The sequence below is a fragment of the Melospiza melodia genome, chromosome 18 (assembly GCF_035770615.1).
Source record: "Melospiza melodia melodia isolate bMelMel2 chromosome 18, bMelMel2.pri, whole genome shotgun sequence".
Classification (NCBI taxonomy): domain Eukaryota; kingdom Metazoa; phylum Chordata; class Aves; order Passeriformes; family Passerellidae; genus Melospiza; species Melospiza melodia.
The window spans coordinates 9,125,238-9,144,958 of NC_086211.1; the positions used below are offsets into that span (position 1 = coordinate 9,125,238).

At 36.4% G+C, this 19,721-nt stretch overlaps 1 protein-coding gene across 2 annotated transcripts in view; it reads left to right on the forward strand.

The window, feature by feature from the left end:
• SNX29 (sorting nexin 29) overlaps positions 1-19,721 on the forward strand; it is a 100,925-nt gene that overhangs the window by 61,611 nt on the left and 19,593 nt on the right. For both annotated transcript variants that reach the window (XM_063171043.1, XM_063171044.1), the window contains exon 20: positions 7,284-7,423. In XM_063171043.1, the coding sequence (XP_063027113.1) occupies positions 7,284-7,423 (140 nt within the window). The remainder of the gene's footprint in view (positions 1-7,283; positions 7,424-19,721) is intronic.

Consider the following 19,721-nt stretch of genomic DNA (forward strand, 5'->3'; position numbering starts at 1 on the left):
CAGAGTGCAGAGCAGCACATTTCATTTTCAGGGCTTTAATTTAAAAGGTAAACAGTTCTCCAGCTCGTGCTTCTCCATCTCCATCAGAATGTCTCACTGAATTAATCTGTTCATTTGGTGCTCAAGGGCACCATTTCAATGAAATAGTGAATTGAGTCATTTTCTTTTCAAGTTAGAAAAATTTCCTGCTAATTGCTGTTGAAGTTTAGGAAGAAGGAATGCAGACTATTTAGGGTCTACAAAACAAAACTTTGCCTGTCAAGAGATGTTTTTATTCTTGCTGTCTTGTAATGCTATAATCAAGAGAAGCAATTTATTCTAACAAATTATTGAATATAGAGCCCATAGAAACAGTTCAGATGGTGTTGCTTTGCATCATGACATTATGGGGAAAAAAAGGAAAGTAATTTACATGCTGCTTGGACAACTGCTAGATAAAAATATGGCAGTTTTATAACAACTCATGCGTCATTTAGATATTCTAGTAGCCTCCTGGTATAAAACGAAAATATAAAAATAAATTTTCTATATTTATTTCTTATTGTGGTGGTGATGCTAAATTACCAAGTTACTTGGATTAATAAGCTTCCTTTCAGAGAAATCTTAACAGGGACACCTAATTACAAAAATAAAAGTAATACTTTTTTTTTGAATTTGAGATTTTACCCACATTTTTCCCTTTCCTTACATATTGTTGTGCTTGATTTCACCTCTCTTCTCCTTCCCAAAATGTATTGTTTTATAAATATTGGAAAATTTTAATCTTAGTTGCTATAAAGCTTTTTGGGTAGTTGCTAGTACCAAAGATATTGATTGTTAATTTTTTAAAAAGACTACAAACTATTAAATACTTCAGATCATGTGAAATGCTGTCGGCACTTCCTGCATGAAAAATTTGGCTTTTTTCATTGTATCATTTAAAATATCTTTGCGTGAAGGCACAATAAATTATGGGCACTTAATATCAATATTCCTCATTAATTCAACTTGTATTTTAGAAAACAGAATCATCCCATCAGAATGTATATGAATGAGAGTTTTGTTAAAGAAGAATCTAGAATTTTACATGAGAGTTAAGTTTCTGTTTCATTACTGATTTTTTAATCAATTTATTGATTTTTCATCACTGTAAGCTTACTGTGTATAGAAGCTTGTACATTGTAAGCAGTGTATGTAGCATGTTTCTAAAGGATTTTGAGGTGGGTTATTTTGTTGTTACTTCAAATTCAGAGTCTGTCTTTATTGGTCTTCAGGGCATTTTCAACCAGATTAAAGAATGAAATTAGGAAAGAAAACTGCAGCGTTGGAGAGAAGCACTGAACTGAGACACATTTTAACTAATATTGTTGATAGTTATTACTGTAATATAGGCCAGTGAAAAAATGGATCTCAATTTCATGAACTGTTGTGTTGTAGTTTGCAGAATCTCCTGAATAAAATTATAGGGTAGACTGCTAATACTTTATCTGAGGAGAAAACAGAGAGTGTTTCCCTATTCAATAGCTGAGCAAGAGATGAGCCCTAGGGGTCTTGCTGCAGTTTTTTATTGATGCATTTTAATTAACAGTTGATTCCTGACCAGTTGACAAATTAACACGTGGTTGGCATATGTCTTTAAATAACAAAATATTTAGATGACACTGGATTTTATTAGCATAGCATTACCAAGTTCTTTTGCTGACAGTGGCATTAACCACAACAGTAAAAAGAGATCAGTTTTAGATTTATTCTCAAGCTTTCTTTTTTCTGTTGGCATATTTACTGATTAAAATGCTGCTTTGAATAAATTGGTGCTTGACTGAGGGCATTGCAGGACTGTAGCTCACACTCAGCATGTCTGCTGCTGGCTGGGTTTGCAGCAATGCCTTTTTCAAACTCCTTTATCTAAAAGCACTTTTCTGGTACCATTGAAATGAACCCAGAGCTGGAGATGGAAATGCATCAGCTATTTTAGTAGAGAAACACAGAGTAATAATTACAATTATGTACTAAATCTCTGTTTAAAGGAAAATAGATTTCTTTTCAAAACTGACAGTTCCTTGATTTCTTCTTTGTATCTCATCCTCTTAAATTGCTGTTTGTTCCACTGAACAGTAAATGGACAAAAAAATCTCACACTGGGATGGGGAAAATGACAATTTCATGTATTGTATCCCTTTGTTATGTTGTATAATGCTGGTCTGGTTCTGCCATACAGAATCTGGCAATACAAGTAAGATGGAAATTCAAAGTTTATATAGTTTCAATAATTTATGATTTTTGTGTAATATTGTGACATCTGGTATATTTAGGTTTGGAAACTGTACCTTCCTAAAAGTTTTATGATGCTATGTTTAATAGCTACTTAAGGACACATGTACTGAAGTTTTATTTTACTGTGATCTGTGTAAAGGTGTCAGTCTGTAAAGTGAATATTTGCTATATAACTTTTAATTACAACTAGTGAGAATGACTCAGCAATTGAATATTTAATTAGCTCCCACCTCAGCTTCTGATTGCTAGCTTCATTTTGAGGTTAGCATTTGGTGCCTCATAAATAGATAAAAACTGATATGATAATTTTGCTAAGACTAGTTGGCCAAAATGATGGAAAAGGTTAGGCTACATTAGAATAACCTGAGTTTATTTCTGCATTTGCAGGTTCAACTTTGAATAGCATTATTGTCAGCTTCATTTAGGATGGGATGCATTGTGTGGTATCCGAGGCTGATTAAAGTCCTAAAGCCATATTTACTTTTATTTCATATTTCCTTTTATCTTAATTGAGTTTGGTTGAGCCCTCAGCTGTTTTGTTGTTTGGTTTTGTTTGGGTTGTCTTTTCCCCTGTGCTACCAGCAGGAGGTTGGTTAAATGCTAAGTGATGGTTAGAACCTCAGGAGCAGTGAGTTTGATGTTGATTGCAGCAGCACCAAGCCCAGAATCTAAAAGTGTTTTATCTGTCCCTAAATCATGGCAGGTAACCATGGCAATCATAGCATTTCCAAAAGCTCCTGGAAAATATTTGAAACATCTTAAGCGAGCTGTCCCATTAATAATGAAGAATATCAGTGTTTCACCATCTGTTCCATACTAGCAGTGTGTATAAAAGACCAGCAGTTGTGTGAAACAATTTAAACTGCAAGTGGCAATGAACTTGGCTTGTAATGAAAAATTGCAAAAGAACATGATATAAAATATGGTGCATCAAGACTCTGCTTCTTGGTTTTACACCTTAACAGCATCTTCTAATATATGTTGAGACTCTATAACTTTTCCATTATCTATTACAATATTTAGATATTTGTAATTTGATACCAGTATTTTGCTATGGGCAGAAGAGACGTGGTAAATTATCAGTCAAAAAGAAGCTCATACAACATTTTGGGAGACAGGAATTGCAAATTAAAAATATTTTACCAGATGTGTTTTGATGCTTCTGTAATCTGAAGAAGTTTTTTGCTTGTTAACTGAAATTTTGTGGTTTCTTAATCAAAACTATGTGCTCTGGAACTGTAGGTTAGTAAATTACTTTCACTCTAGTGCAGAAACAGCAGCACCTTTATTTTTTTAGAAAATATGCCTGAAATCTTCAGTGAAAAAGTGGGTCTTAATATTTAAGTACTGCTACTTTATCTTTCTGTGTATGTATTTGTTTCCCTAAAAATGAAAGTGTGAAATCTAACCTTTAATAATGTGAAAATGCAAAGGTTTCTTGCAAATATATTGATAATTTTAACAAAATTACTTTGTCCTCAAAGTACATTTCACATCAAGTGTATGTAAATGTGTTTATTGAACCTTAGGGGAAGATCTTTGCTGTTTTCTGTGTGAGTACAAATGCAAATGTAGGCTTCTATCAACTCATAAAATCACCAAAGATGTATACTAAAAGTAGGAGGTGGGAGTCACTGATACAAACCCACAGCAAAAAATTTCCCTGTATTTTTTGCTTGTAAATAAAAGTAGGTGTTTGTTTACAAGTTGGAATGTATAAAGTACTATCTAGATTTCTGCTGGGGATAATTGGGCCCAATGAAAAGAAGGTTATAGGTACCTTTTTGTAATTTAAGACTGAAAAAATTGGCCAGGCTTTGAGCCAGTTGTGTTTTTCTGTTACCAGTTGTTCTGTTTACTATATTGTGACAAAACCTCTTTATTACTGCAACAGCTTGGCAGTAACAGCTCTGTGCTAAAATCATTGCTCTGAGTAGCCAACCTGCTGTTGCAAAATGCACGTTTAATGATAAAGTGCAGACCTGGAGCTGAATCATTTTGACCTTGCTTTACATTGCTTCTGGTGAGGACAACGGGCCTTAGTACATGGTACAGAATTTCACGGTAGATTGCTTGGTGTTTGTTTTACAGATCAAATTCATGTCAGAGTAAAAGAACATTTTAAACTGTTTTCAGGCTGGGTTTTTATTTCTGGGGTGTTCTGCCTTTTTCTTAGACAAATGGCAGAAAAATAGCCATGTTATGAGCATTAATTTGTTCAGCTGTAAACAGCAAAAAGTGCCTTCCCTAAGCATGTCCTGGCAGTCTTAATTAGAAAAGTCCTTTGTTTTCTGTAGTCAAGGAGACTCTTTAGAGTAACATAAGGGATGGAAAGTACCTACATTCAGCATTTGGCTCCATGTCTATAACAAAGTCCTTCCTGTGAAAGAAGATGTTTTTTGTTAAACACATTTGCAGTACAGAAATAATACTAAAGGAATGCAACTTCTGCTTAAGAGAAAACTTAAACATAATTGAAATAATTTCAGAATTGAAAATACTGTTGTGGAAGATTTGTGACCAAAAAAACTTCAGAACTGAAAAAGCTACGGAATGTGGTATTTAACAATGGAGCTTTTATTGTGAAAACGTAACTGACAGCAGCTAAGGAACAGAATGAACAAGTGCAGTGAGGGTGAGGCAGCTGTGGGAGGGCTCTGAGCTGGGAGTGGCTCCTGGAGCAAAGCAGGATTGTCCTGCCCATGGCACAGCCTGGCAGCACCTGGGGCAGGGGGGCTGCATCTGAAAGGGGCTCAGGTGCCAAATGTCCCCTCTGCTCATGTGGTTAAAGCTTCCAGAACCAAAGCTCTTCCACAGACTTTGTTTTCTTCCCAGACATCTCCCATGAGTCCCTGCCTTGTCTTCATGCCCATGCAGCTGGTGGCAGCAAAGGAGTGTCCTTCCAGTGGGGTGATGTGGGGCTTTAAATCCTCAGAGAGGAGAGAGGGGAACACAAGGGTTCCTTGAGCCTCACCAAAAAATCCAGTGGGAACAAAAATCTTAGTGAAAAGAAAAAAAGTAGTTACATAGGTGCTATTCAATGCTAATTGTTTAATTAGCATTGAAGAACACATTTATTTATTATTATAGTTCCATTTTGTGGTAATATTATGTGACATCATGAATTAAAATGTTTGCTTTAATGTTCCCAACAGCTTGTCTAGGCTTCAGTTGCACAGATTTGTCCTCCTGCAGCAGGGCAGGGGGCAGGCTCTGCTCTGTCCCAGCAGCTGCTCTCAGCCCTGGGAGCTGGGCAGGTGACCCTGCAAAGGAGCCTGGGGGGATTTCCAACACCACAACTTTGTTGGTTTAATAGAGGATGAGTTTCAAATCACTTGCAACACAACTGGTGTGTATGTTGCTGAAAGAATGTGACTGATAAAAATGAAATAGCAATGTATATAATATATAGTTTTTAAAAAATTTTCACTTAGATCTCCATTGAATTAATTTATTTGATTAATGAATACATTAATTAATTTTTCATTACATTACTACATTGAATGAATGTATTAATGTAGAACTGGAATGTTAAAACAGGACTGGACATCTGTGTAAGTTGATATGTAGAAAACAAAATTAAAATTAATCTGTATATGTTTTGGAATTTAATGAATTTAATTAAACATCGTAAGCACTGCTTAAGTTTTTGAAGTCTGTAAGTATGGATGTCTTCAGCAGTTTCTTACATCTTACTCTGTTATGTCCCTACAATTATGTCCGATTTGTTATTCCTAAAAATATGCCTGTTCCTGGTAACTTCTAATGAGAGGGAAGAACAGAACAGAATGTCAGTGAAGGTTCTAGGAATGCTACAGCAAATTCCTCCTGAACTTGAAGGAGGATCCCTGCTTTGATGGTGTTGTTCTGTTCTATCTAGGGAAGCAATAACCTTCATATTTGCATCCCCTGCATGGCAGCATGGGCTGAACCTTTTCCATTCAATGAATTTATTCAGTGTTGTCAAATGTATTTATGGTGTTTTGTTGGCGGCTTTGGTTTTTCCCCCCCAAGAAACAAGAATTAATTTCAATTCCTTTTCTTACAGACATAAATAATACAGGTTGGATAGACACATCTTTTAGATAATGGTTGTTTTTGAGAGCTGTAGCTGTCTAATAATAGGTTTGGCTTTGTGCCTGAAGAACATCCTGTGCCATTTAACCAGGTGAGCTGTGCCAGCGTGCCTGAGACAGAGCATAAAGCATCCAGCCCCTGATGGCAGTGTGAACCTGGGAGAGCTCCCTGTTCCTGGGAAATGTGGCACCTTTAGATTATAGTCCATGTCATTGTCATCCCTCACAGGGAAAAGGTTTCAATGACATGGAAGTTATGGGATGCCTGGCATCTTGGTTGTGATAAACTTTCCACTTCTAGGTCCATCAGCAGAATGTGGAGTTTATAGAACTATTCTATTTATTTGGGCCAACAGAGTATAAAATCCTGGATGTAAAACGCTACAGAAACTCCAGTAAAATATTTTAATGATAGGTGTGATACAATATTTAAAAAAATCTATATGAAGACATCATCACAAAATTATAATTTAATAACATAAAAATGCTGGACAAATACTTGACCAGTCTGGAGTTTGTGAACCCAACATCTGAAAAGTGTGAATTGGGGTGACATTGTGGGAGTAAGTCAGCATTTCCTCCTGCAAAGACTGTTGGTTCTGGATCTCAAAAAACATGGCATAAATTTTTATGCCACAGCCTCTGTGCTGCTGTGCTGCTCTGCCTCTCTAAGATTGCAGTGGTTTATGGTCCAGAGAAGACAGATTCTGCCAGGGAGAGGATCTGACATCCTGTCAGTGGATGTTTTTGTGACACAGGTTTTATTAGGATTCATGATTTTCCTTTATCTCTAAGGACAGAGTTAAGGGATTTTTGCATATTGCCAACATATTTATATAGCCATAATAACAGAGATCTTCAAAATAAAGATTTTTAGGCTTACCAGGACTGTTAGTTACAAAGTTGAGAAACATGTTCTTTGTGCCATTTATATTTTTTCCTCTCTATTTTTAGGATGCAAAGTTTGTAGAAGAGCGACGCAAGCAGCTACAAAATTACCTAAGGAATGTAATGAACAAAATTATTCAAACTGTGCCAGAATTCACAGCCAATCCCAAAAAAGAGACACTCATTCAGCTGATGCCCTTTTTTCTGTAAGTATCTGTCAAGTACTCAAGAAAATATTAAGGTTTTTTCATCACAGATTAATTTAAAATATAATGCCAGCATCTCCAAAATCTTTAAATCAGTGCTTTTTTAAAAATAGAAGGCTCCTGTTCAGATTGCAGGTGCTTTTTTTATATTTAAAGAAATATATGAGAAACAGTATTATTTTTGTTTATTTAAATGGGGATTTTGAATGAAAATCACAGTGTAAAGCTTTCAGAAATAGCTAATGACTTTAAAATCTGCATCCATACATGCTCTTTAAACATTAGGTATTTTCAATTTATTTTATTTGGTCTTCCTTAGTTTTGTGTGTTTTTTGTTTTTGTTGTGTTTTTTTTTTTTTTTTTTCTTCTGTTGGGTTTCTATTATTTTTTAACCTTTGTTTTGGATGGGGGTAGAGCAGTATTAAGATCCTTACTAACCTAATAAAAAAGTCAAGCTGTTGAGCTCTTTTTAGCTGAATTTTGCAGTCTGCTGATGCATGTTTGATTTCATTCATGTTCAAGTTGAATATGTCCAGAAATAAGTTGTCTGTTAAATTTTGATATACCTTTGATATACCATCACACAGGGGGTATAATCTGGTAAAGCTGTCCCTTTTCCCTTTAAACTAATTTCTTCATGTATTTGTAAATATTTAAAACTATTTAGGAAAAAATACTAATGAAAATTTGTTTTTGAAAATCGTGTTCTTTCACTAGTAATTTTTCAGTGTAATGGTTTGTCAGTCCTACACCTGCACAAATTATGTCTAGTTGAACAGTCATTTACAGCAAGTCCTCGTGTGAAATTTGCTGTCCAGGAGCCTCTGCACAGGGATTGTGCATCCATGCCTGTGAACCCATGGGTGGATTCATTTGCAGCTTCAAGACCAATTTCAAATGAATATGTTTCATCACAGCACACATATTTAGTTGTATTATTGCCTGGTCTTTTGTAGTGTGTGTCAGATTTTCAAGTTGAAATTGCATTTCAAGAAAGCTCTATTTATTAGAAAATGTAATAGATGAGTGGAAGAATGCCAAGATACATTTTGTGGCATTCATGAGTTTCCAATTTTTCTGTGGATTTGAAATCAATTTGATGAGACATCTTGCTGATGGTGTTATAAATGGTGAAGTGATGTTTGTGGGGAAAACTTCTTAAGAGACTTGTCTTTTGCTCCCTAAGAACTTATTGTCTAGAATTTGACTAAGAGCTGAGAAATGGAGAGATGGAGATGGTTTAAAGTTCCAGTTGAGGTGCCCATGTGTAGCTTTTTTATGAGCAATTTTAAATAAGTTATCTTTTATGTTGTAATTGGTTTTGTTTTTTAAAGAAGAGAGGGGCAAATATCAAATACATTTGCAATTGTAAAGTGAAATTGTAAATGCCATTATACTCCTCTTTTTGTGGGTTTTTAAAAATCTTAATACACTATTGTTAGAGAAGTAATTTATTACACTATTTTTTGGTTCTGACAAATTCCATTTCCAGAACAGTATATTTATAATCTCTTGGCCACTTATGTCTAAAGCAGCAGGGGAGAAGTGTCCTCTTTACTCCTCAGCCCTAAACAATTGCTTTCTGGTACTTAGTTTTATCTCTTTTCTAAGTGTGTAAGTAGAATTTAGATCTCACGTTTCTGTTATGGGGACCTGCACGGGACCAGATTAAAATCACAATCCCTGTAATGGGTTCTGCCACTGCTGCACAAGTCTGAGTGAGCACCATGTCCCTGTTATAAAACCCTCCAACTCTATTTCTTCTAATAAATGTAATGTAGGGAGAGAGTCAATCAATTTCACAGAAAGAGCAAAGTTTTATTGAGAGCACATTTAAGTTCCAACATTCTATGGGTACAATTTAGTTAGTGAAGCATTGTGTTACAAAATAATGCAGTTATCTCTAAAGAGAGAGATTTGCTGAAAGAAATTGGCCAACACTATTTATCACCCATTCCTAAACACCTCTGTGCTGCACTGCTGCTAACCCTGGTGTGGGTGTTCCACAGGTGGCAAAAAACCTTTATTTTTGGAAGTTTTTTTTTAAGTTTGGCAATTTCATAATTCTTAACACATTGCATGAGAGAATGGACTGGAGTGTTCTGTGATATCTGGACATTATGGCAGAGATTCCGTTCCTACATGTATCTGTGAATTATTTCCTGAGAACTTTTTCTTATATAACATGTGTATCAGCATTCTCTCTTGGCTAGAGTAGATAGTTTTCTCAGGGAATACTAGTGGGATTCTGGAAAAATTCAGCTGTTGAGCAAAATAACTACATTCTTCATCTACATCAGCAGACAAAATGGCTTTTTAATGCATTTTACTACTGAGATATCAGACTCTTCTGCAGCTACAGCAGCAGCATTAAATTAATAAAAAGAACCTTTCTAAAATGTGCTCCTTCTATCAGTGTCTGAAAGTGCCATCATTTCAAGACTATTTGAACTCTCCATGGCCTTTATTATCTGAGAGTCATGACCTGGCACTTCTGGGGGTTTAAAAAGCATCTGAAAGAAAATGCATTTCAGTTCCACTTCAGATTGCCAACTTCTCCAGTATTATCTTTCCATAATGGATTTTGAGCTTCATCAACAGGAGATCTGAAATATCTTGGAGTCTGTGAATTGTTTATTACTTTAATCAATTGTAACCTTTGTACTGTACTTGCAATTACTATATCCTGTTAGGTTTAATAATATTTTATGATAAAACACTGTAAATACATACAGAAATTCTGATATATTTAATTTTTCTCTGTAGCACAAATGTATGTACAGTTAGTTGCATCTTTATCAGTGAAGGAGTAATTACAAAACATTGAGTTATTCGTCCTAGGACTGTGCTGTAGGCAGTAGTGGTACTTCAGTCTGGGGAAAAAAATTACAGTCCTGATATGCATAAAAAATCTCCAGAGCATTAGATCTGTCTGTTAGGATGTGAGGGGGTAGAATGTAAGAAAATGAAGATAGTGCATAAGGAGAAGGTAATCTCTCCCCTGAGGAGTTGCAGCTGTACTAATCACCAAAGATTAGGAGCAGGCCTGCCCTTAACAGGGCGCAGCTGTGTCCAATGAGGATGAGTGCTATAAAAGAGTGGGTTAGCTGGGTGAGGAGGGAGTTGGAGTTTGTTGGCTCTGCTGTGAGGAAGGAGGCGTCAGTGCTGTGAGGAGATGTCCATGAGAAATCACCAAGAAGGTATGGGAGCTTTGTAATAAGATGACATTAGGAAGCAATGAAATGTAAAATAAAAATAATTATTTGGTCTTATAGAGTTTCTTCTCACTCCAAAACTACGTGACCAGGCTTCAGTGTGCAAATGAAAAATCCCATGAAGTTTGTCTCATTAGGCATCCTATGGATAGAAATTATAGGGTCAGTTTTAATTAATCACTTTTAAGACCTGATTGTGATCCTAAAATATGATTTTGGTGAGCAGAACATAAGATTAATATCTCTAAGACTGAATCCACTGTTATTGAATATTGCCTAAAATTTTTCTTGTTTGTTCCATTTGGAATTCCTCCCTTTCAAGGGCAGTGATTCCATACAGTCAGGCACAGATCTGACAAGGAAGAACATTTACATTGATCTGTATGAAACAGCCTGGCACTCTTACAGAGGAAAGAGGTTTTTTTATTTTGAAACTCAGGTAACAGTTTGCAGTACAATGATGTGATGGGTTTGTTACATTTCTTCCCATCGTGGTATCAAATGCTCCTTGTGACTCGTGGAAGTGTCTCTTGTTCTGAATCCTTGTGCTGTGAACTGTCATTGATGTATTTTTTCTTTTGTCAGTCTCTACCACTTGTAATCTCAGTTTGTATGTTTTTCAGTTTTGATTCTGTGTTGGCTCAGTCACAGGATTGGTCAAAGAGTTTCCCTTAGAGTCCACTTTCATGTCTTAATATAAAAAATAGATTCTGACTCTGCTAATTTGTCAGTTTACATGCTGAATAAAAAATTCTTTGCAGTAATAAAATTGACATCAGAAGATAAATTTTCAGTCCATGTGGAGCAGTACCTAAATCAAGAATTGGCACTGCTGAATTAGATTGCTACATCAGCTGGCTGGTCAAGGCCTTCCTGCTAATACTTACTAAATGAACATTTATTTGCACTTATTGGTTCACTATGGATAAACAAAGCTGGTTATAACCAAGTGCAGTTGTGTTTTAATCACATTTTTATCAATATGAAAAATTATCACACACTCTTAGCTCTCTGTAATACATATAAAAACAGGAGGGATCTTTGGCAACAAGAATCACATTTCTTTGGACTGAATTGTTGAGTCTTTCAATATAAACCTTTATATAGATTATGTATTTCCAGTCTGTAAGAAGCTAAAAGCTTTAAAAAGTTGGGAAAAAGAATTCTGAAGTTCTGTGATGGTCCAATTTTCTGTCACTCTGGTTTCTGTATCAATTGTCCTAATTTTGTAGAAGAGATTTTCTTTCCAATGTCTTCATAATGGGCACAAACTGAAATGCAGGGAAAGTAATAAAACCCTTTTTTCCCCCACTGTGAGGGTGATGGAACCCTCCAGCAGTTTGCCCAGAGGCTGCTCACACTCCATGCTTGGATGTGGCAGGACCCAGCCCTGGGCAGCCCTGTAGGATTGGCTCAGTGATCCCCATGGGTGCCTTCCAACCTCAAATCTTCTGTAAATCTGGAATATAATCTTAACCTGAGCTGTGTTTTACATCCACCCTGCACAAAGAAGTGTTGGCTAAATTACAGCTGCTCACACAATGTTTGTTACCTGTGAGAAAGTCTGAACATGGGAAGCTCCTAAACACAGACCCCACTTGGTAGCTGTGCAGAGAATTATCCCACTTAGCTGGTTCTTTTGCATTGGCAGTGCAAATGTTTGGATAAAAATGCGTGCAAGAATAGTATAAACACAATTTGGTGAATGTTTTTGGGAATTGCTGTGCTAAGTACTTTTTTATCTCATACTGTAGGCACAGGTACATGCTACAGTGGTTTCTAAATAACAATTTTATATTCTGCTGAGCTGCAAAACTGGACATTTATTCCCTTGTGGGAGCTGCTCAGATGCTTTAACAAAAGCAGAGAATCGGCTCAGTAAATCACCAGCAGGTTCTGTTGTCTGCAGGATGTTTTTGAACACCAAAGAGTCATCAGTTCTTTGTGATGATTAGAGGATTGTAATTTTCAAAAAATATGTTGTCTCCATTTCCCCTGGGTGACATTACTAGGAGCATATTTGATAGCAGAAGTTGTGTTCTTAGGTGTTCTGTGTGAGTTGTCTTTGAGTCACCAAGTTAAATGGTAGTGAAAAAAAAATACTATTTCTACCTCTTTCTCATTTTGTAAAATGTTTCCACTCTCTTAGAAGGTAAAGTTATGAGAAATGTGATGGAGAGAGACCGATAGGCAAATTTCAGTGCCAGCCAATCAGTAACTCAAACAAGGATGTCATCCTGGGAATACTCCTCTCAGATTTATTTAGCACTAAACTGTGTTAAAAGGCAAGTATCTGCTTTTGGTCTTGCAGACAATGAAGTTAAAATACTGTAGACGAATAGATGTTTGTTCTCAAAGAATTGAACAATTTTAGTTTGGTTTGGATTTGGCAGTTTTCTCATCTCTGTTTCAGTTGCACCTGTCAGTGTGTCATTGAGAACATTTAAATGTATATATTAGAGGTATTATGGGAGATAAAAAGAACGTTAACTTCTCTACAATACCATTGCAAGTATTAAAATATTGCTGCCAAGTAAAAATGAAATAAATCTTCTAGAAAATTTACTGTGAGGCACCTCTAAGTGTTGTATTTCTGGGTTCATTTTAAAGAAATTGACAATTGACCCTTTCAAAGTTAGGTTTGAGATGCTTTAGAGGGATAAAAACATTTGCTCAAAGTTAAGTACAGATTAGTGTAACAATTATATTTCACTCAATGACTTCATCCCCACAAGGGATAGGTCATGTACAGCAGATGTGGCACAGTTTTAGTGTGAAGAATCAACCTAAACCTTTTCACAGAAACATGAATATTAGTTAAAATAAGATTTTTGAATACACAGACATGAATGTATTTGCATATGAAGATAGAGGTGTGACTGTTGTGCTGTTATTGCATCTTCAGATAAACAATAAGTGAAAGGTAAGCAATGCATGAAATTCTGTAAAATAATATTGAAGCAAAGTAAGGAAGTTTTAAATACAATTTTGAATTGGTTGATTTCTCAAAAACTGAGTGGGTGATGGCATGACACTTCTTAAACAGAACAAGAGGACACAGTCTCAAGCTACGTTAGGGAAGGTACAGGTTGGATATTAGGAAAAAATTTTTCACTGAAAGAAGAATAAAATACTGGAATGCTCTTCCCAGGGAGGTGCAAGAATCACCATCTCTGGATGTGTTTAAAGAAAGACTGGACATGGCACTTGGTGCTATAGGCTACTTGAGGTGTTGGGACATAGGTTGGATTCTGATCTTAGAGGTCTCTTCCAACCTCATTATTCTGTGATTCTGTGAACCATCAGGGTGCACATCTGTGCCTTTACTGGAATGAGTGGCAGCCCTCAGCTGGGTCACCCTGCAGTGCTGGGCCAGGTTGGTGCTGGGTTGCAGCCCTGGGGGGGCAGCCTGTGCCTGGCTCCAGTGCCCCCTCAGCACACCCAGCTGTGCTGTGTAACAGGAATCACCTCTCTGATAGAATAGGCACTCTGGAATAAAATTTACATGAACAAACTGGAAATAGCATTTGCTTAAATATGGGACTTTTAATTAGTAAAGCACCTTCTAATGCCTGAAACGTGCTAATGAAACTAATTTATTGCTACATTAATTGATTGATCTAATGTAGAGACATTACACAATATTTATCTTTCAGTTGAGCTGTGTTGCCAAGTACTGATGATTGTTGAAGTAAAAATATCTTAGATATCTAAAGTTTGATGATCATGTTCAGATAATGCAGGAAGTTTCAGTGCAAAAATGTGATATTCTTTTGTGGAATTCTTGTTGGTGGTAGAATTAAAATACTTGAATTTGAGTGGATGGTTTTTAACAAACATAGAGTTGTCTCACTGTTATTCTTGGATTCTGCATTCCTCACTCTGTAACTGACAGTTTTGGTTTTAGTCTTTCATAACCTATGATGCTTGACATCAGACTTAAAAAAAGCATCATGCATGTTTTGATCTAAGTGAAATGTGAAGAAGTAGGGCAAAAATTGTTTGGTCAAAGTATATGAAAATTCAAACTTTCATCTCTTTCCCTTCTGCAAGAATTGCTTGTTGTGTTCTGTGGTTTTGCACATTTTGAAGATGTGTATTACATGGCATTCTTCAAATGTCTTAGATTTTTCCTTTCCCTGCTCTGCGTAGTTGAGAGGGAAAAGAGGAAAGAAAAAAATACATCAGGAGGAATAGAAAGAGTGATAAAGTGGGCAAGAAAATGCAGGAATAGAGAGACATGGGATCCCTGATGTTAAAAGCAAGAGAGGTTGAATATACAAGTACCTGTGGATAAACACTGGTACTTCAGGCTTACTGGAATCATTTGGTTTTATACAGCTGGTTTTATCCATCATATGGAGATGATATGATTGTAGGTTTTCATTTTACAATGGATCTATCTGGGCTTTGACAGGTGATTTGTGAAATAATTAAAGCTTTGTATAAGACATGAAAAACTGAAACACATTCCCATTGATTATTCAAGTGTGTTAGGGAGCATTTACTGCAACTCTGCTGCTTCTTTGCACAGGGTAAAGAGCTGTCCTGCATCCTCTGATTTTGTTCTTACCAGTGGTTTGTCTTTTTAAATGGTTGGAACAGGTTCTAAAATCTCTGACCTGAGCTGGGGAAGGGTAGTTACCATGTCAAAACCATTAATAGCAGTCCCAATCTTCAGACAGTTGCTGTAGATGGAAATATATTCCAAATACCATCAGCACTTATGATATTTTCTGACTTCAACTTGGTTCTGCTGTTGGTAGTTTTACAGAAGTTACCAGTCAAGTAACTGCTCCCTGGAATTTAAATGACATTTTTTGATCAGGAAGAATATTTTGCATAGTCCCTATTGATTTGCATGAGGCTTATAGAATAACCAAGATATGCCTTTTTTATCAAAACATTGTAATCCTTTACATGTCAGATAAAAACTAAAAGTCAAAATTTGGAGTCGGAATATATGTTTTGAGATCTTTTAAAACGATTTTGTAGTTGCTGATTTTCTTCTCAATTGTTAAAGTAAAAAGGACTAGAAAATCTGTTTGGTTTTCTTAGTTCTTTATTTCTCTCAGCTGCATTTCTATAGGTTGTTTCTTTTCCAGCAGGTGGTCTTATTAAATTTGCCAGCAGTGCCCAATGCAAATAAGTTTTATTCAGGTGAAAGAATCTGTTTATGTCTCTTGAAGTTTTCTTCCTTTTGCTACCATTTCTTGCTCTCACTTGCATTTTCTCAGTCTTGCACCACTGAGTCAGAAGTGTTTGGGTATTCAGAAGTACAATTGCAAGGACTTAGTCCTGCAGGGGTGGGTAATAGTGAGAGTATTACAGAAACACATCCCTCCAAGCTCACCCTAATGAAACACCTCAGTGTTGCAGTGTTCCAGGACTGAGACATCTCAAAGGAAAGGTGTTTGGCATTTTTGACTTGGTGTGATGCTCAGTAAAGCTGGGATGCCCTTCAGCAGCATCATAACCCCTACATAACACTGAAGGGGTTTATGTATTGTATTTATTGCCCCAGTGTTGAGCCTTACCATAAAAAAAAAAAAGAAAAAAGAATCACTTCACTTTGAAATAGTGTGACGTACACCAATTACTATCTCAATAAAGACAGTGAGACTTGCTTTGCTGAGTTAATTACTATGAATTGTTCAACAGGCCTCACAAATAGGTGTTTATGAGCATATTTCCATCAATTAGATTTTTATCATGCTTCTTTATATTCAGAGTGACCTTTACAGTGCTTATAAGAAAAATAATTTAGTGCATACTGTACAAGGATTGAATAGTCTCCAGTCACCATTGGAAACATTTGAGGCTTGTGATCTTTACAGTCACCTTGGAATAAACTTTTGTTTAATGCTGCCTGAGAAAATAAGAATTATGTTTAAAATTACTGAAAAAAATGACAGAGAGGCTATACTATGATATTTCCTTTCCGTGTGTAGGAATGTACATGAAATGCTCTCCATTGCATTGGTTGAAAAAATGGGACAAAAATAGAAAGCAAGTAGATTGACAGCAACAGTTCTAAAGCACTTTGTGTGTTGCTAACTGGTGAATATTGATTTCCTTTATAATCACACAATTTATAATTCTCTGGAACAAACAGTATGTTGAAAACAGCCATGGTCAATGTAAGAGCAAACTTCAGTGCTCTACAAAAGGAGCTTTTAACTGTGCTGTGCATTTTGTGATGTTCAATTCCCATCTGCCTTTTGCAAGGAACTGGCTGGATCAGGATGTTTTAGAATGTTTTTTTATTTTTTTTTCATTGGGCCCCATGAATTCTATCATTACTTTCTACCCTTTTTGCTCAGAGTTAACAACAGGCTTTGTAATGAAGGATCATTCTGAGGGATGAGTTGTGATTCTCAGCAGCACATCCTCCTTCCTTGCTCCTTTGCTGCTTGCCAACAAACTCAGCAAGTCCTTAGCAAAAGACAGGGTTTCTAAATTCTGAGGTTTGTGAACTTGTAGCAGTGCAAGAAGATAGTAAGATTTTTCTGATAAAAGAACACAGAGCCAGTTAAGTTTCGTGTCATTACAGCAGTGATCCTGTTTCCTTGGTTACAAGTCACATGCACTCCCCTGTTAAAAAGTGAATTCTTTATACATTCAAGCATTTCTGCACTGAGCAGGTGTTTCTGAAGTTGGTAGCAAAAAATGGGCTCTGGAGCCAGGAAAGAAAGTTTCACTTTGGAGGTTGGGCACACCATTCCTGTCAGCATATTTACTGCACACTGGTGTCTGGCAGGGAGTTGCCAAGGTGGATTTGGTGAGCTAAATCAGAAACTTTCTAATTTTAAACACACAGAAAAATCCTGCTTCTATTTTGTTCCCACCTAACTCATAAACAATGGATCCAATATTTTTTAAAGCTCCTTATGCCATTTTTGGATCTGGAACAAATTTTTGCATCTGGGCTATGAAAAGTGGAATGCTGGAAATGCTAATATAGTTAAGTGTGCAGAACTTCAAAGTCCTGTCCTCATTCTTGATAGCATGAAAGCACTTTACTCTGAGATAAAGTATGGAACAATCAGTTTACTTTTTTTTCTTTGCTTTCAGCTATGTTGATGGCCATCTTTAGACCTTTTCTTTTAGTGTGGTGTGGCTGTCCTAAGTGAGTAAAAGAATAAAGATGGTCTTGTCAGATGAGCCATATGACAGCTGCACCTGACATTCAAATATAGAATTGCTGCACCTTTCTTGTAAGCACTGTGGTTTCTATCAATATTCTTACTTTATTCCCTTCTGATTATCAGCACTGGTTAATATATTGAATTAATGACATACAGGAATAGAATTTAACCCAAGAAAATGTCATTATCATAACATGTTAAAGGGCAGAGCGCAGTGTCACGATGTTAGTTTAAATTAATTTAACAGCAGTGCATAAAACAGGAAAAGTCCAGACTGCAGCAGTGCAGTTGTTCACCAGTCATTCTTTTAACTGGAGTGACTTGTTCAGTAGCAACTTTCAAATGAGATTTTCAGCCTGGAGGAGTGTACTGAAAATACTGGATTTTTTCACAAAATAGATTTGGGAAGGTAGAGCAATAGAATAAAAATTTGTCAAATACTGAGTAGGATTTGCTCAGGATTTTCTGGACTTGGGCAGTGTCACACTGTGATTGAGGTCTGGGTGGCTGAAAACCAGAGTGAGTCAACAGGGACTTGAGGCCTATATTGTAATAAAGGAAATGTGAAACAAGGGCAAACTGAAACATGAGCAGGTGAATTGACTGGAAAGGGGTGACTTGATGTTGTTAATGCAGGAGGGAATTGGTTTCCATGGGGAGCTGTGGGAATGATGATTTCTGGACAACAGAGGTTTGACTCACCAACATAGAAACAACTTAGCTCAGGAGTTTGTTGAGAGAATAACTGGGCATAAACAGGAGCAAACCATAGCTGGGTTTTAGTGGGTGACAGTCTTGTGGCTGTCAGTGTGAATTATTATAGAAAGAAAACTGGAGAAAGGAGGGAATACAAGAGTAAATGAGTTGAATAAGAGTAGAGGAGTGCTGTAAAATGTAATAGGAAAGAGGCTGAGTGAGACAGTTTGGATTGATTGAAGAGAATGTATGTTAAAATGAGGTGAAAAAGGGAAAATGGTGGAAAAGAATGTAGAAATAGAGAGCACTTACACAGGATTTATTTTACTTTACTGTATTTTATGCACACATAGAAGAAGCCATTTCATTAGAAGGGTATTGGGATTTTTTTCTTTTTTTGAAATAGCAATGGTAGCTGAGCTAGCAACCAATGGTGTTCACCATAGGCACAGAATTTTTATTTAAACACTACTGTAGGAAGGTATTTTGTCTTCTGAAAAAAAGCTTTGAAAAAATATATATGAGTGATTCTGGTATTTTAGAATATTCTCACAGTGTATAAAGGTGCAGCTCCATGCAGGATGCTGGGGTGGGAAGGTCTGGTGCAGTGAGCATTCTGCATTCAGTGCTGCTCCCTGTACAGAGCAGTGTCAGTGCCTGGCAAGGGGAGATCCCTCTGCTTGGGTTATCTGACCAGCTGGGTGGGCATTCAGTGCTGTTCTCTGTGCTGGGACAAAACTGCCCCTCATCCTTTAATCCTCAGCTCTGTAAGCTTCCATTCTCTCAGTTTCATAGCCTGAATATATTCTTGTGAAGTGCCTTCAGCATAATTCAGGATGATTTTTTTTTTAAGTACTGGAAACCTGGAAAATGCACAGGGTCTTTTATTTTCAACTTCATGAAGTCTGCATACTTTAAAATAAATTTTTTGCTCATGTAAACATTTAGTAGATTCTGAGGTAATTTATGTGTTGATCCCCTCCATTCAGCAGTATATGTACTCTACTCATCCTGAAACCCTAGAATCTGGATTTCCTCAGTAGGAAACAATTTCTTTCAATTTCAAACTTTGCTACAACTGTTCATTGGTATCATGAGAGTGTTAGCAGATATATGAAATTATGAAATGTGCATGTGTGGGGCACACACAAATACAAAATCAAATCCAGGTGGCAATTTTATTAATGCTTACAATGCAGATATTTGTGATATTGTCTGTGTCAGTTTACTGTGCTCATT